Source organism: Pseudophryne corroboree, chromosome 1 (assembly GCF_028390025.1).
Source record: "Pseudophryne corroboree isolate aPseCor3 chromosome 1, aPseCor3.hap2, whole genome shotgun sequence".
NCBI lineage: Eukaryota > Metazoa > Chordata > Amphibia > Anura > Myobatrachidae > Pseudophryne > Pseudophryne corroboree.
The window spans coordinates 1,235,295,945-1,235,315,085 of record NC_086444.1 but is presented as its reverse complement, the minus strand read 5'-3'; the positions used below and the strand labels follow the sequence as shown (position 1 = coordinate 1,235,315,085).

Here is a 19,141-nt window from a genome sequence, read left to right as displayed (position 1 = left end):
CCTGCACAGAAACAAAATAACCCACCCAAATTAACTCTATCTGCAAATGTTATATCTGCCCCCCCTGCAGTGCACATGGTTTTGCCCAACTGCTAAAAAACTTCCTGCTGCGATCAACTTGGAATTACCCCCTATCTTCCTTTACCTTTGAGGGAATAATAACACAACAGGACAGTAGATATTCAGACAAAAAAAACCTGCGTGTTGTAATGAAATATCAGTCAGTGTATGGCCAAGAAATCTGATGCTGTCAGAAAATTTGTCTGTAGGTCTGACACTTTTTTCTGCCAGTGCATGTCCTGCATTAGGCTTTGTTGTCCATTCTCTTTTATACTATTCTTTTCAGTATAAGGCACCTTAATATTGTTATAAAACTAAGCATCAGTACCCAAAGTAGGATTGCAGCAAAGAATGCTAATAAGATATTAGCATGCATAAAATGGGGAATTGATGCAAGGCACGAGAGTGTTATACTCCCGTTATATAAATCACTAGTGAGGCCACACCTTGAATACTGTGTACAATTCTGGGCACCATACTACAAAAAGGATATCCTGGAGCTAGAAAAGGTTCAGAGGCGGGTGACCAAACTAATTAAGGGCATGGAGATGCTGGAATATGAGGAAAGGCTTGCAAGACTAGGCATGTTTACACTGGAAAAGAGGAGACTAAGAGGGGACATGATCAACATCTACAAATATATAAGGGGACAATACACAGAGCTTGCACGGGACCTGTTTTTGGTTAGATCAGCACAGAGGACTCGTAGACACCCGCTCAGGTTAGAGGAGAGGAGATTCTGCACAATAAGGCGTAAAGGCTTTTTCACGGTAAGGACAATACGTGCTTGGAAATCCCTGCCTGAGGGAGTTGTAATGGCGGACTCAGTCAACACCTCTAAGAATGGGTTAGATAAATTCCTAATGGATAAGGATATTCAGGGTTATGTTCATAGTCACGCACTATAGTTACTATAAAAAGAGGGATAAAAACGCAACAGCAGACATCAGCATCAGCCAAAATTTTAGCCCCAAATAATCCTGCATAGGAGACTACAAATAGGTTGAACTCGATGGACAATTGTCTTTTTTTCAACCTTAGAAACTATGGGGTATATTCAATTAGCGTCGGAACCATCCCGACATGCATTTGTCGGAATGGATCCGACAACTCCTATTCAAATCTCATCTCAATTCGACTTTTTCAAGTTGAATTGAGATGAGGGACCCAGAGGAGGAGGGGATGGGGAGCCGTGGGGAGACCAGCGGGGACCGCCGTGGGCAGACGGAGGAGATTAGCGATACAGTAGCGCTGCAGGAGGATGTCACACAGCCACTCAACCTCACGGCAGTGTCCACCCAGCTCCAGCAAGCATGACCTCACTTGTTGGAGCTGGGTGGAAGCTACCGTGAGCTGCGCGGCTGTGTGACATCCTGCTGCAGCGCTGTGCGGTAGCGCTGATCTCCCCTATATGCCCGCGGCTGTCCCCCATCTCCCTGCGGCTCTCCCCCTCTCCTCCTCTGGGTCTCACATCTCAGTCCAACATTTTTTTATGTCAGATTGAGATGGTCGAAAAGGGGGCCAAATCCTGTCAATTTTGGCCCCATTTTTGACACAAGCACATGGATTGGCAGCTATTCTGCCGATCCACGTGCTTTTCAACAAGTCAAATTAAAAAAAAATTGGGTTGTATTGAGTAGGTCGAATCACGATTCGACCTTAAAATGTCGAAAACTGCCATCTACAGACGGTAGCTTTCAACTTCAATTAAATATATCTCTATGTTACTATGTTACTATGTTATTTTAGAGATGCTTTATGTTTGTTTTTATGCACCCTGTTCCTATTTTCTTGTTCTAATAATAAATTTACACTTACTGTATCCTCACATTTTCTAGCATTTAACAATACTGCTCAGTTTATTCTTAGAACATAGTCTGCAGACACAACTTTCTTTCTCTAGGTTACTGTATGTTTAGTAAAATTATATAAATGAATGGTGTAAGAAACAGAGCATCTTTCTATCACTGAGTGTTAAATGCTTGTTTACATTTAGTTCCATCTCATGCTAGGTAGAATTTTTCCATTGTTTGTCCTCTATCTAAATTTCTGCTGTAATGTTTTATATTTTTTGCCTTTTGTTATTTGTTGAACTACAGATGTAGCCACACTCATCTAGCACGTCTACATCGCAGGCGGGCACTCATGGCATGGCTTGGTGATCCGGCGCCTAGCCCCGCCAGCATAGAGACATGCTCCCATTTATGTAAATTTGGCACGTGCATGTCTATGATGCACATATGACCTAGATGGGCTTCTTGTCACCACGCAGATGTAGGCACGATGAGCATGGTTACATCTCTGCATGAGTCCTCAGATATACTGTAATATCCATTGTCCTTATTCTCAGATACGCATGTGGATTATTTACTGGTTGGATATTTTGTGTTGATGCATATGTTTCAATAAAAAGCAGAAAAAAAATAAAAATCCAGGGAATGCATTTAAACATTAGAAGAATTGATATACGGCTCTAAAGTCCGATAAATAGTCCCATTGTTTCCTATAAACAGTGGTGCTTGAATGATTGTGAACTCTTCTGAATTTTCTAAAGTCCTAAAAGTAGATAAAGAGAACCAAATAAAACAAATGAGATACAAATGTAGACACTGGTAAATTTTTATTGAGGGGAAAAAAATTATCCAATATCACATATCTGTGAGTGGAAAAAGTATGTGAACCTTTGCTTTCAGTATCTGGTATGTCATCGTAATCCTATTTTAAAGATCATTCAAATATTGATGGTTCTACTATCAAATAGTTAAAACATTATTAAGTATTCTATTATATATCTAAGATGTCTAAGATATCCTCAGTATTTTATTTGGAAACTATAGCATTATGTACAGTAGTCACTTATTTATACATTTCCAAGAGGTATATTGTAGTCCTGTTGTTCACTAGGCTCCAGATTAGCTATCTTCAAGAGAGAACATTAAATTTGAGCTTTAACCAGATGAGAATGTTTGGGAACCTGTCTTGTCTGAGCTGGGTAAGTACTTATAACATACTGTAATACAAATACAGTGATCAGAGAATTCCTTTTATAAAAAGGGGTGTTGGATTCTGCCGCCAAACATGATGTCACATTTGTTACACATGGTCAGGGGGATATTAAGAGAAGAGGAGGCCTGTGTGCAGGTTCTGTCTTGTGCCCCCAGCGCTGTCCCAGAGTCTAGTGAGCATGTGCAGGTCTACAGGAAAATGGCATGGCGGCCATTTTCCAAGAGATTTTCTTACTGCACATGCTTGAAATGTTGGGAAAATGGCTGTCGCTCCATTTTCCTAGTGATTACTGTGGTGCTGCTGCTGACATAGTACTCTGGAGGATAGATATTGACAAACAAGGGTGCAGGGTGTGCGGTGTGTGCCCCAATGACCCCAGGGGCCTGTGGCTGCAACACACACACTGAACCCATTATAAGTACACTACTGCACATGGTCCTGTGACTCAGAGACGGAGTGATGCATGTGTCCCTATAGGAGCTGTGGCAGCCTGTCACCAAGAGCAGAGCCACAGTAGTAGCAGCTAGGGAATAAGAGATACCAATGGTCCCTGCAGCAGCAGGAGAGGCAGATGCTGGCCGGTACTCTCTTGTGAACAGAGCACCACAACCCCACTGGGCCAGGGCCAGAAGGACAATAACGTAAGAAGCAGGATCCAGTGAGCTGTGACTGCAGGTTAGCCCAGATACTGTACATAAGGTTTCCATCTGTTTAGTTTCTGTTAGGTGGATTATACTGGGGTATTGGTGTGCACTGTGTTTGCTTTTATGTCTCATTTTATCATAATCATTGTGTTATCATTTTGCATTTAACTTCTCACATTGTCTATGTCAAAAACCTACCAAAGGATCTGTGATCTTGGTCAGTAAAGCAACAATCTCCATCATGCGTCACAGCAAGTTCTGGGGAATAACTTTACCGGATTAGACTCTATAGTAGGATGTACATTAGAGTAAACAGATATCTGTTGCAGGTTCCAAATGCGTTAGCTGCAATGTATCAGTTTATCCAGCTCTGTGTTAGGCGCCGGGGTCCGCTCGTCGGTGCGGCCCGGCGCCTAGCAACCAGGGACGCCGTGCGCGTACAGCCGCCGGCTCCCTGGCAATGCTAGACGCCGGGCGCACGGAGCCGCTCTGACATTAGCAACGGGGACGCCACGTTCGGCCGCGTTCCCCGTTGCTGGGTCTGTTCTAATTACATTGTGGTGTGCTGGCCGTGCAGCATGCAAGCTGCACGGCATTACCTGAGATTACCTTGTCTGGGTCCTGATTGGAGGGTTCCTGAATAAAGGCACTCTCAGGACTTCTTACAGACGCCGGTGATAGCTTCCTGTTTGCCTGTGTCAGCTACAGAGAGTTTCCGGTCCTGCTCAATCCGGTTGTTCCTGTCCTCAGTGATCCTGTACTCGGAAGTTTGTCATCTTTTCCTGGAGTCTGACCGAGCACCTTTAACATCCTGTGGTGTTCGTGAGTCGCGGCGCAGCCGTGTGTTGCGGCTTGTCCGCTTACTGTTTATGATTTAGTTTATTGGTGTTCTGGAGCTTTTGCGGAGGATTCCGCTCCCACAGATCCACTCTGGTATCCAGCGGTGCTGGATAGGAGTAACGGATCAGTGGATCCTTGGTTGTCCTTTTCCCTGGCGGCTAGTCCGCACATACCTTTGGTTTAAGTTAGTTAGCTTGTAACCCCTGGCCTGGTTGCTTAGTCAGAGGGCCCCTTGTTATCGCCCTGTCTCGGATTTCCCTTTGTCTCCCATTAAGACCTGCGGGGGCATCGGGGTTGGGCAGACATAATCCGCCCTTCGAACGCGGCTGCCATGGGCTCAAGCAACCATAGTCTCGCAGGGGATTTCTGATAACACGGGCGAGACAACGGAGTTAGGGCGCCAGGGGTTACTAGGCTCTCCTGCTCCCACAACCAGCATATCTTCCCAGTACTCAGACCTCTGCCATAAGATCTCCTCTGGTCTGGAGTACGGGAATCATAACACTCTGCAATGTGAAGCGTTCTGGAGCTTGTACTTCTGTAGATGGCATTAGCCATTGTAGACCATAAGCTACATATTGCAGGTTTTACTGAGAGAGGGATCTCCATGGTAATAGCCACTCATGAAAGCATGATCTGATGACCGGGAATGTAGAGTAGGAAACTGGGGCCACGCAGTAATGGAGACGCTGTCCCTGGGTGTATTTCTAAATACATCCCTGCAGTATAGAGATTCTTATTGTTGTGATAGCTGTGAGAAGAAATTCTAATTATCCGGTCTGGGATCTAATAATTTATAAATGGGTCCCTTAAACTGCCCCATGATTACCTCCTCTTGGTGGTAAGTAGTAATTCTGTAAATCACTACGTGTGAACTCTATTAAACATTTTCCACTCATCACATTTACTTTTGCAATTTATAAAATCTGAAATACATTTACAATATTTTCCAGTATATTATGTTTCCCCAGATAAATTATGGAACCACCGACCCTGTGCTAAATGAGAGACAGTTATATCCAAACTTTTACCGGATTGTCCCAGATGATCGGGTTCGTTATACAGCTATTGTTAGGTGTCTGCTACATTACGGATGGAATTGGGTTGGAGTGATTACACCAGGTGATGGTAGCGGGGACATGGAATTACAGGTGCTGAGTACAATGATGGCAAAACATGGGATCTGCATTGAGTTCCTCATCAAACTAACTAATGATGACAACATTAACAGAAGGAAAATGACTGAGATTGAGAAGCAAACTGCTAGAGTTATAATAATTTGTGGCCTATTCTCTATGAATTTCGGAAAGTTCTTTGACGCATCAGAAAATTTAAATGAAAATATCACTCTTATCCTGCATGAATCAGGGACTGATATTATATATATGGAACGTGCCATCATTAAACCAGTAAATTGTAGTTTAATTTTCATATTGTCCCCTAAAAAGATGTCCCTCATTAATGAGAATATTAACAACATTGTACCATCTACTCATCCAAATGATCCACTATTGGAAGATATCTGGCTCTGGATTTTCCGTTGTCTTTCCTCAAATACAATAAAAAATGATTATTATCAATTTGTATATCATTTTTCTGCAGTGAACTGTTCAGGTAAAAGACTTATTTTACCATCATATCATGGTATGAAGAAAACAAAGCCTTACTATTCCTATGTGGCAGTATATGCTCTGGCCCACGCTGTGCAGAAGATGAAACAATGGAAGAGAAGATCTGATATGTCTGCTATAAGACAAATAGTAAGTTGTCTCTACAGTAACAGCATGAAGATGGGATTTTTGGTTGTGACTTATACTTCGTCCATTTGCTCTGGAATTTTGTTTTTTCAATTTCCGTGGACAATAACATACAGATGTGTCCCCCTCTATTGTTGCGTTGCAGCATGTGACTCATAGGATAGCAGGAGTGTCCATATGCCCACACCCACTATCCACTCACTTTCAGTAAGGGCCGGACAGCTGCGGATGAATGCAATTGCAGCACTATGAATCTGCCATCTGCAGCTACAACAAAGTGGGAGACATCTGTATAAAGGCAACAAATAAGTAAAATTACTTGGTATATCAACACATCCTGAGTAGCAGTACATTCCCCATCCCTTTCTCACCCATATTATACATGTACATATACACCTTCACTACTACAACCTTCTCCTAACTGGACTCCCCTGCACCTATCTTGCTCCTCTCCAATTTATATTCAATGCTACTGCTAGACTTATTTATCTCTCCTGCCTTCCCATAGGTATCTGCCTCACCTCTCTGCCAAGCTCTTCACTGGCTTCCCTTACTATACAGCATCCTCTTCAAACGCCTCACTATCATGTACAAGGCCCTTTCCAACTTCACTGTTCCCTACATCTCCAACCTCTTCTCCTAACACACTTCCTCTTGCCCTCTCCTGTCATCCAATGATCACTGCATTTCCTCCCCTCTGGATATCACATCTCAATCTAGAATCCAAGATTTTTCCCATGCAGCCCATACCATTAAAATAATCTCCTTCATTCGATCAGACGATCCCCCAGCATGGTTAGCTATAAGCAAGCGCCGAAAACCCACCAGTTCATAAAAAGCATATTTGTCCACCATGTCACCATCTAGTCTACTATACCCTATTGCACTCTCCAACTCTCCCATTCGTGATTCCTGTCTCTTGCTCACCAATTACACTGTACACCTCATCCTGGTTCTTTCTTCCTCCAAACCCACCTCCTTCATTGTTTTCTTTTCTTCACGTAATCTAGACCTGTTATCTGACCACATTAATAGGCACAAGTTTCAACTTACATTGAATATTACCATAGCACCCCTTGCATCTATGGTTGTGTTGAGATTTGTAGTGTTATTGTATGTGTTACTTGTCTATTGTATTATATTGTATTGTTATATCCAGTACTGTCTTATTGTTTTACCCTCTTGTTTTACAACTTTTAAATCTATTGTTTTACCACTTGTGGTGTCCTAAACTGTAAGTACAGTTTAATAATATGGAGATTACTTTATTGTAGCTTTTAGCTCACTTGGTTCTCTCTATTTACCAATAATGGACATAATATATTACACACCATTCCTGGCCCTAAAGGAAAGACACAATATCTCACAAATTCTGCATTTATAGTTAGAACAACTATTATACTACATGAAATATTATCATTACGTGTTACAGTTTATAGCCCAATGTCTGCTGCAAGCAAAGCAAGTGCATATGTAGTTATCTCCACCAACGTATATGTTATTAATTTATCATCCTCTTTCTTGTTTTCCTATAAAGCGACACTACATGAAAAATCTCCATTACACAGATCCCACTGGAGAAGAGATGATATTTAATGAGAGAGGAGATCTGCCCTCTAAGTGGTCTTTAGCAAACTGGGTTATATACAAGAATGGCCTTTATTATGAGTTTAATGTAAAACACCTGACCACTTTTGAAGATGACCAGGTTTACCATCTGGAACCAGGAAAAATCACATGGAAAAAAGGCACGGTAAGGGAATATCAGGAAGATCACACACTTATTGCTCAGTTCATGTTTGATAGAAGGATTCTGACAAAATAATGATTTGTGTATATTAATATTGGTTGGTACAGTCGGGCCATAGTGGGAATTGAACCCATGACCTCAGTGCTGTGAGACAGTAATGCTAACCACTACTCCATCAGTGCTGCCCATCAGCTACATGTACAAGAGGTGGGCCACTCTCACATAAAGATTATGTCCCTAATGTGGATGGATTCAAGCAAATAAAGCCCCCCAGAGATCTCTGAATATCAATGATACAGAGAGATCCCAACCATCACATGTGTCTGCCCATTAGCTAACAAATTTGCTGATGCGATCAGGTGTGAATTAGGCCCATAGTACAGATTTATAGAAAAGTACTCTCTTTGTTAGGGCAGTAAGCCACCGAAAATGAGGGATACTACTAGTAAAAATGTCACTTTAACTTTTATTTCTCCATTAAAAAACACAGAGTACCTCACGTGTCACACAAAACAACAACAGAAAAACATAGAAAGACATTCTTACCCCTCCGGAATTCCCCAGCAGCGTCCTGCACGCGGGCACAAATCACTTGGAAAATGGCCGCCTTGAACATTTCTGAGTGATATGCGCATGTGCACTGGAGATGGGGGAATAAAGTGTGGGCGCTATGTTTTGGGAGGCCTGCGCATGCGTAGTAGATTCTGGTTTTATGTCAGAGAATTCTTTCTGTCAGAAAGGAGGGGTCCACAACAGAGGTTACACGGGTTCCCTCCTGTCTTATAATGCCCATGATGGACAGCCAATTAGTCAGGTGATCATATTGCTGATTATAATTACTCAATTGACAATTATCTCACCTAACCCACTCCTAAATGGGTTGAGGCTGTGCAGCAATGATCATATGTCTGACCATTAGCAGAGACACAATGTTAGGAAATTTCTTTGTGGGTCAGAAGCTAATAATAACCATATATCTGCCCATAATTAACATGATCTCACATATATTGCTTAGGTCAGATATGTATATACACATCTGTATGTACATACAGCACATACTGTATGTATGACTACTGGAAGGAAGACATTTCTTTGTAAAGGTGTGTACACATGGGGGGTCATTCCGAGTTGTTCGCTCGTTGACGATTTTCGCAACGGAGCGATTAATGCGAAAATGCACATGTGCATGGTACACAGTGCACCTGTGCTAAGTATTTTAGCTCAAAATTTAGTAGATTTACTCACGTCCAAATGAAGAATTTTCATTGTTGAAGTGATCGGAGTGTGATTGACAGGAAGTTGGTGTTTCTGGGCAGAAAAACTGACCGTTTACTGGGAGTGTGCGGAAAAACGCAGGCGTGCCAGATAAAACGCGGGAGTGTCTGGAGAAACGGGGGAGTGGCTGTCCGAACGCAGGGCGTATTTGTGATGTCAAACCAGGAACGAACGGGCTGAGCTGATTGCAGTGTAGGAGTAAGTCTTGAGCTACTCAGAAACTGCTAAGAATTTTCTATTTGCAATTCTACTAATCTTTCGTTCACAATTCTGCTAAGCGAAGATACACTCCCAGAGGGCGGCGGCCTAGCGTGTGCAATGCTGCTAAAAGCAGCTAGCGAGCGAAATACTCGGAATCACCCCCATGGTGAGATTTAGCCTTGTGATCACAGGGAAAGTTAATGTAAATCGCATTGTTAGGCATTGATAATGATGCTCACTCCTGCGGGGTCGGATACACTGTGCAGGTAAGTCAATCTTGACTATATAGTGTACTATCTAGTATAAAGTATACTCAAAATTGGCAGTTAGTCAAAATTGAAGCTACATATATCGTAGTCAAAATTGGTGCTTCTGGGTTCTGGAGGAGTTTAAGAGAAATTGCAAAGTCGGAGATAGTCAATATCTCACCATGTGTATGCACCGTAAGTAATAAGATCTCTTATCTATTCCTTAGGTCAGGAATCAGTAACCATACTGTAAAAGAAAAGTATTTTTCAGATACAGTATGTGTAAAGCAGAGAATACCAAAAAATACATTTTAAAAAGATCTGGTTTAAATATCCATCACCTGGTGACAATTGTAGCGTAATCATATAATAAGCAGAAAAATTATTTGTGGGTACACACTGACAGACTCAGACTTGTTCTACAATGAACATATGGCAAGGTTTTATAACAAGTGATGCATAGGTAAAATATTGCATCAGGTCAGACAAGTGGTGGCTCTCTTGTAGAATTATGAGCCCGGACAACACCTCTTCTCTCAGACTGGAGGAGAGATAAACACATCAATATTTTATATAGCCAGAGCCACTGATGCATAAGGTAAATGAGCATTTATCAGATAGACGGTATATCAGAGACAATCAGAGGACTGAGATCGTCCTGTAGTTGAATAGAAATCATTGTAATCAGAATGTTTCTGAATTTAGAATAGAGGGCCCGATTCAGATCTGATTGCTGCTGTACGTTTTCACACAGCAGGCGATTATTGATGTACTGCGCATGTGTATGTACCACAATGCGCATGAACGTCACCAAACAGCGAAAGGATAGTGCAAAAATTTTGGTCACATGGGCGTACGCAAGTTGATTGACAGAAAGAGGCCATTTGTGGGCGGTAACTAACTGTTTACAGGCTGTGTAAAGATAAACGCAGGCGTACCCAAGCGTTTTCTAGGAGAGTGTGTGACGTCAGCTCCGGCCCCGATCAGCCTGTTCTCATCGCACTGCAGGAGTAAGTCCTGGGATGCGCACACACTGCACACACTGCACACACTGGAGAAACCATTTGATGGTGTGTGAGTTGTGAACGGATTTGCAGCTGTCCGCTGAATGAGGGGAATTTTCGCACAGCATACACACGTAATCGCACACTTGCACGGGGTGAATTTACACTCCCTCTGGGCTGTGACTATTGATTGCAGGACAGCAAAATTAGCAGCACAGTGTTCAGGTCTGAATTACCCCCAGAGTGTCTCATTGATGACTTCTTCATGTTCTGTGCAGTGATGGCATGTGAGCAGATCCTTTGTTCCAAATTGGGCACCGTGAAGTAAGGATAGTGACATCTGCTTTAAGGTAGACCTTCATCTTATAACAACCTGCATAAAATCAGCCACCCAAGGCACAAACATACTTATTATGAGGTCACATTAACTAAACAATAGGTTTCATTGCATGCAAAGTTGACAGATGTGTGAAACCAGGCTCAATAATGCCGTATACATTAGATAGTTAGTACAAAACTCTGTGACAATTATACAGTATGTACTAAGTTATTTATATCTCTAATTTCATTAATGATTCACTTATTTCTCCATGTATCAGATCCCCAAATCTCGGTGCAATGACAAATGTTCCCCTGGATACAGAAAAGCCTCTAAAGGAGGATTTCATGTCTGCTGCTATGACTGCGTTCCATGCTCTGAGGGAGAAATGTCCAATGTTACAGGTAGGGATGTATGAGAGTAATTGAGTATACAATTGCTATGGTAAATACACTCAGGAGAGAGTACAGTATGGTAAATGCACTCAGGAGTGAGTAGAGTATGCTAAATGCACTCAGGTGACAGAGTATGGTAAATGCACTCAGGAGACAGTAGAGTATGGTAAATGCACTCAGGAGACAGCAGAGTATGATAAATGCACTCAGGAGACAGTAGAGTATGGTAAATGCACTCAGGAGACAGTAGAGTATTGTACATGCACTCAGGAGACAGTAGAGTATGGTAAATGCACTCAGGAGACAGTAGAGTATGGTAAATGCACTCAGGAGACAGTAGAGTATTGTACATGCACTCAGGAGACAATAGAATATGGTAAATGCACTCAGGAGATAGTAGAGTGTGGTAAATGCACTCAGGAGACAGGAGAGTATGGTAAATGCACTCAGGAGACAGTAGAGTATGGTAAATGCACTCAGGAGACAGTAGAGTATTGTACATGCACTCAGGAGACAAAAGAGTATGGTAAATGCACTCAGGAGACAGTAGAATATGGTAAATGCACTCAGGAGACAGTAGAGTATTGTACATGCACTCAGGAGACAAAAGAGTATGGTAAATGCACTCAGGAGACAGTAGAATATGGTAAATGCACTCAGGAGACAGGAGAGTATGGTAAATGCACTCAGGAGACAGTAGCGTATGGTAAATGCACTCAGGATACAGTAGAGTATGGTAAATGCATTCAGGAGACAGTAGAGTATGGTAAATGCACGCAGGAGACAGTAGAGTATGGTAAATGCACTCAGGAGACAGTAGAGTATTGTAAATGCACTCAGAAGATAGTAGATTATGGTAAATGCACTCAGGAGACAGTAGCGTATGGTAAATGCACTCAGGATACAGTAGAGTATGGTAAATGCATTCAGGAGACAGTAGAGTATGGTAAATGCACTCAGGAGACAGTAGAGTATGGTAAATGCACTCAGGAGATAGTAGAGTATGGTAAATGCTCTCAGGAGATAGTATAGTATGGTAAATGTACTCAGGAGACAGTAAAGTATGGTAAATGTACTCAGGAGACAGTAGAGTATGGTAAATGCACTCAGGATACAGTAGAGTATGGTAAATGCACTCAGGATATAGAAGAGTGTGGTAAATGCACTCAGGAGACAGTAGCGTATGGTAAATGCACTCAGGATACAGTAGAGTATGGTAAATGCATTCAGGAGACAGTAGAGTATGGTAAATGCACTCAGGAGACAGTAGAGTATGGTAAATGGACCCAGGAGACAGTAGAGTATGGTAAATGCACTCAGGAGATAGTAGAGTATGGTAAATGTACTCAGGAGACAGTAGAGTATGGTAAATGCACTCAGGAGACAGTAGAGTATGGTAAATGCATTTTTTTACAAACCAATCATTTCAGCAACAGGCTCTGCCACATGACTGTAGCTGAAATAATTGGTTTGTTTGGGCCAACACAAAAAAGAAGCAATTAATCCCCCCACAAAAAATGAAGCAATTCATCTCTCCTTGCACAAACTGGCTCTACAGAGCAAGATGTCGTCCTCATCCTCATCCTCTGATTCCTCACACCTTTCACTGTGTACATCCTCCTCCTCACAGAGTATTAATTCATTCCCACTGGAATCCACTATCACAGGTCCCTGTGTACTTTCTGTTAGCAATTGCTGGTAAAGGTCTTCCCAGAGGAATCTATAATTCTTTTTGATGAACATCATCTTCTCGGCATTTTGTGGAAGTAACCTCCTACGCCGATCGCTGACAAGGTTACCGGCTGCACTAAACACTCTTTCAGAGTACACACTGGAGGGGGGGCAACAGAGGTAAACTAAAGTCAGTTTGTGCAAGGGCCTCCAAATTGCCTCTTTTTCCTGCCAGTATACATACGGACTGTCTGACATGCCTACATAGATGATGTCACCCACATAATCCTTCACCATTCTTTAAATGGTGACAGCATCTTATGCAGTGACAGTAGACATGTCAGTAATTGTTGGCAGGTCCTTCAGTCCGGACCAGATGTCAACACTTGCTCCTGACTGCCCTGCATCACCACCGTCAGAAATTTTATCCTTTTCCTCGCAGCCCCAGTTGCGGGAGAAAATGAACGAGGAGCTCAGTGGCGCACATGGGGGGTGATGGTTCTGAGTACCCAGAAATCCCTCCTGATGGATCAGATTTTTTTTCCAGAGATGGAGACAGCTGTGTCTTCATCTCAAAATAAACTGCGATCGCATCTGCAATCGCGACAGCAAGCTTTGACCCTCAGAACAGAATGTCATGGACCGGAGAGGTGGGGAGTTGCTGCACATGCTCATTCCACAGTTGCTCCTTTGTCTGCACAATCTGAAATGCAGGGGCCTCCAGGTAAATATGTTTTTATGTGTGTGTATGTACAGTATGTGTGTGTTATACTATGTATGAGTTTGCAATGTGTATTATGTGTGTGGTGTATTATGTATGTGTGCGCAATGTGTGTGCTGAGCTATGTGTGTGTGGTGTGCTATTTATGTGTATGTACAGTATGTGTGTGTGGTATGCTATGTATGCTTTTGCAATGTGTATTATATGTGTAGGGTACTATGTGTAGTATGATATGTATGTGTGTTTGGTGTCCTATGGATACAGTATGTGTGTGGATAATATGTTTGTGATATGTTATGTATACTCATGTGTATGCATGCTTGCAATATGTGTGTGTGTGTGTGTGTGTGTGTGTAATGTGCCATATAATGTATATGTGTGTGTGTTCCATGTATGTGTATGTATGCAATGTGTGTGGTGTGTTACAGTATGTATGTATGTATGTATGTATGTGTGGTGTGCTATGTACACAGTATGTATGTGTGTGCGGTGTGCTACAGTATGCACGTGTATGCAATGTGAATGTGTGTGTGTGTGGTGTGGTTGCTATGTACAAAAATGTACTGCTCTGATTTCAACAGATTGACCACCCTTGAATACTGGCAAAGCGAATGAAGGGCTCCATCCACAAGTCCCACATACTTAGCGGAATCGCTCTGTCTTAGCTCCTCCTTCAATTTCTCCAGCTGCTTCTGCAAAAGGACACACAGAGAGTGCAAACAGACTAAATGGATTAAAATATTTATTAATAAAACCAGGACTAATAGGTCCAATAATTGATGAATAAGTATACACACATATGAACCACAAATTAAATCACATAAATATGAAAACAGGACACTCCTTGCTGATTCCACGATATTATCCTAAGAAGCTAGGCACATATAGGATTATATGCTTGAATAGATATTTCTTTAACTTTTAACAAGGCATTGTGTTAAGTCCTATACTTGGAGATCATTAGATAAAGCTGCTTCTTTAGAACTATTGTTGCTCAAAGTTCCTTAAGGAAATCCAGATGACCATTAGGCACATAAATATCAACTAGTTCTTATACCATTAGCTGTGCTGTTAATTTCCAAATTTAGTAGGCAACAGTTAATTCACTCAGTGAGACAGAGAAATTCTCGGCACTGCAGCGGCTCCGTCAACCACTCTCCATATGTTAGTTTAGCGGTAATGATGAATGCTTACCGCTTCCTAGTGAGTATGAGACCGGTGGTGCTGGGCGTCCCCGTGCGCTGGCTGTTTAACGCTGCTCACTCGTGGATGTCGGCCACGGCCCCCATTTGGAAAAGGAGGCCACTTGCAGGTGGCTTGAAATCCAAGATCTCAGTGCGGTGCAATGCAGTTCAGTAACAGATGATATCCGTGGCAGCTACAGGAGTCCCGAAGCCTGAACCCTGACACGTTTCTCAACCAAAAGGCACTGGTTGTTTCTTCAGAGGGAAAAAGCCTGATGAGGGGAATGACCTGACTCAAGCTGGCAGTATCTGAACTGACTTCACATGTGGCAAGTTCGAAGGGTTGGAGAACCTTGCGCAACACGGAAATCATTTTCTGTGCTTGAATCAGGTGCATTCCCCGTCCTTTGCCTATATCGTAGGTGGATGTATATGCTTGAATGGCCTTTTGTTGCTCCTCCATCCTCTGAAGCATATAGAGTGTTGAATTCCACCACGTTACCATCTCTTGCTTCAGGTGATGGCGGGGCAGGTTCAGGAGTGTTTTCTGGTGCACCAGTCTTCGGCATGCGGTGGCTGAATGCCGAAAGTGGCCCGCAATTTTTCAGGCCACCGACAGCATCTCCTGCACGTCCCTGTCGTTTTTCAAAAAAATCTGCACCACCAAATTAATTGTACAGTATACGATTATGGTAATATCCTGCGCTCACCTTCCTTGGGTATCGGTTGTGGCAGCAAGATTGCAAATAAGGCTGAACCCACAACCTTACAATACAATGACAAGAAAAAGGGGTTTTGCAACTGCGCCTGGAAAGTATATGAATTTGCAATGTTTGGTAATGTACCTGTTTTATTAAATAATCAAGATAAGCTACATAATGTTAATGCAAACACAATTATTGACTCTAATAATGAGAAAAATGAGAAAAGAAAAAGAAAAAAGAAAAAGAAGAAAAAAATGAAAGAAGAAAAATAATAATTATAATATTAGTGATCTAGCAGGGATGATGGACAACTATGCTAACAAAACTTACAAAAACAAAAAACTTTGAAAATGTTTTGTATATGCGTGCATACACAAAATATAGTGGAATCAAGTATATCGTCCAAGTGTTGTGCTAGAAAAGAGCGTGGCGTCCCACCTCTTTATTAACACACTTGATGTTTGAGAAATTGTCTGTAACTGTATTCCTCCACACAGTACTGATTTAATATATGCTCCACAGTGAATTGATGTTCCTCTGTGTTAAGTGTGAGTCTATTGCAAGCAGTGATACTGAGCAAATGTCCTTTATGGGATTCTTTAATCCAGCAGCGTTGAGGTGAAAGGGGGTACCCCCGGTGGGTAAACGGGGGGAATCTCAGAGGGATTGGTAATGAATGGCTCCGGACTGGCCGCTGTCTGACCTCCGTCTGGAATAGTGGAAAAACGCCTGTTTATACAGACGCTGTCCACCAGCCTGATCGGAGGGACGCGGTCATGTCTCTGAGGGGGAAAGTAACACCGGCTTGGAGACCCGAAACGGGACTGTCCGCCGTGTACTCCCCCCTTTTACCAGAGCTTTTACCTGTGTCTCCTGTGATCGTGTCCTGGTGTCCGTCTCCACTCTGCTTCACCGTGCGTCCTCCGTCTCCTCGTGCTGAATCTCCTTCCTGGTTGTCAGGACTTGCGGTCACGTGACTCCGAGCTACGTTCTTGTCTCTGTGCGCCTCCGGAGTCACTTGCATGCCAGAAGTGCTGGGCTGTGTGGAGTGGATAATACAGCTGTCAAGTTGAACAGTGAATGTGTTAACCACTGAGTTGATCTGTGTTGCTCCTACGCGTATCGACCCATATGGGTCTTCGTCAGGGAGTCCTTGTACAGTATGTTCAAAACATGGGATGTGCTGGAATTTGCCCAGATGTAATGCATGCACAATATTGGTCTCGTTGTCCGATATCACAAATCCCCAGGAGAGTCTAAGTGTGGTAAGCCATTGTGTGATGATGTCCCTCAGTTTCCATAAGAGATTTTCAGTGGTGTGTCTCTTATGGAAACCGGTGATACACAGTGTAGCATGCCTCGTAATGAGCTGGCATTTGTGAGATGCTGCTACTGGTGGCACTGCTGTTGTTTCTGCGGGAAGAAATACATCTACCCAGTGGGCTGTCAAAGTCATGTAGTCCTTAGTTTGCCCTGCTCCACTTGTCCACATGTCCGTGGTTAAATGGACACTGGGTACAACCACATTTTGTAGGACACTGAGGACACTTTTCTTTAATGTCACTGTATAGTCTGGGAATCGCTTTCCTAGTGAAGCGGACACTAGATGGGATTTGGTACCAGGGACACACTACCTCCATCAATTGTCTAAATCCCACTGCACCAATAAGGGATACCCGGATGCACGTCTAACACCAACATAGCAGTCAAGGCCTCAGTTATCCGCTTTGCAAGAGGATGACTGCTGTCATATATCATCTTTCTCACAAAGGACTGTTGTACAGTCAATTGCTTCATTGAAGTAGTACATGTGGTCTTCCGACTTTCCCTCTGGGATGAAAATAGACTTCCAGCAGCAACAACAGCAGCAGCAGTAGGCATACCACTCAAGGATCCACCGGATGAATCCCGGTTAGGAGAGGACTCATCAGTCATGCCAGTGACAAGGCCTGCAGGACTACTGACGTTCCTGACTGAGGAGGAAATTGACATTGAGGGAGTTGGTGGTGTGGCTTGCAGGAGCTTGGGTACAAGAGGAAGAAGGGATTTAGGTGTCAGTGGACTGCTTACGCTCTCACCCAAAGTTTCTGGACTTGACAATAACTTCTAATAAATGTGCTGCAGGTGATGTATAAGGGAGGATGTTCCTAGGTGGTTAGCGTCCTCTCCCCTACTTATTACGGATTGACAAAGGCAACAAATGGCTTGACACCTGTTGTACGGATTTGTGGAGAAATAATTCCACATTGAAGAGGTGGCTTTTTTGGTATTTTGCCCAGGCATGACAATGGGCTTATTCATCCCATGGACAACTGTCTCCCCCGGTGCCTGATTTTAAAAAAAAAAACCACATCACCATCAAATCCTCCTCGTCAACTTCCTCCTCAGCACCAGCAACACCCATATCCTCATCCTGGTGTACTTCAACAGTGACATCTTCAAGTTGAATATCATAAACTGGACTGTGGGTGCTCCTTCCAGCACTTGCAGAGGGCATGCAAATGGTGGAAGGAGCCACCTCTTCCCGTCCAGTGTTGGGAAGGTCAGGCATCGCAACACCGACACACTTGGACTCAGCTTGTGGATTTGTGATACCATCTTAGAATGCACAATTCTTTGTTGTGCTTTTGCCAGCTTACATCTTTTCATTTTTCTAGTGGAAGGATGAGGGCTTCCATCGTGAAGCTGAACCACTAATCATGAACACAGGCCTGGTCCCTAGCCATTCCTTGCTACTCCGTGTTGTAAATGGCATATTGGAAAGTTTACGTTTTTCCTCAGACCATTTAAATTTATTTTTTGGGCCATTTTACTGAAGTTTGTCTTTTTGGATTTTACATGCCCTCTACTATCACATTGGGCATCGGCCTTGGCAGACGACGCTGATGGCATTTCATCATCTATGTCGTGACTAGTGGCAGCAGCTTCAGCACTAGGAGGAAGTGGTTCTTGATCTTTCCCTATTTTATCCTCCAAATTTTTGTTCTTCATTATTTTTCTGGAGATATATTACAGTATGCAGCACAGGACAGTGCACCCCTACATGACACAGGGCAAACCCTGTAAAACTTATTTGGATTAAATATTAATAACCCCTTTATTTGGAGAAAATAATATACTGCACAGGACAGCACCACTAGAATTATATGGCAGTACCACTGGAATGGACTTATATGGCAGTACCACTGGATAATACGGCAGTACCACTGGACTTTTATGGCAGTACCACTGGACTGGACTTATACGGCAGTAGCATTGGTCTTATATGGCAGTACGACTGGATTTATACTGCAGTATTACTGGACTGGACTTAAACGGCAGTACTACTGGACTTATACGGCAGTATCACTGGACTTATATGG

The 19,141-nt window shown here is 42.9% G+C and overlaps 1 protein-coding gene across 1 annotated transcript in view; it reads left to right on the top strand.

The window, feature by feature from the left end:
* LOC135052577 (vomeronasal type-2 receptor 26-like) overlaps positions 1-19,141 on the top strand; it is an 81,336-nt gene that overhangs the window by 52,889 nt on the left and 9,306 nt on the right. Inside the window, exons 4-6 of the mRNA XM_063957440.1 lie at positions 5,522-6,310; positions 7,845-8,060; positions 11,385-11,508. Coding sequence (XP_063813510.1) covers positions 5,522-6,310; positions 7,845-8,060; positions 11,385-11,508 — 1,129 coding nt within the window. The remainder of the gene's footprint in view (positions 1-5,521; positions 6,311-7,844; positions 8,061-11,384; positions 11,509-19,141) is intronic.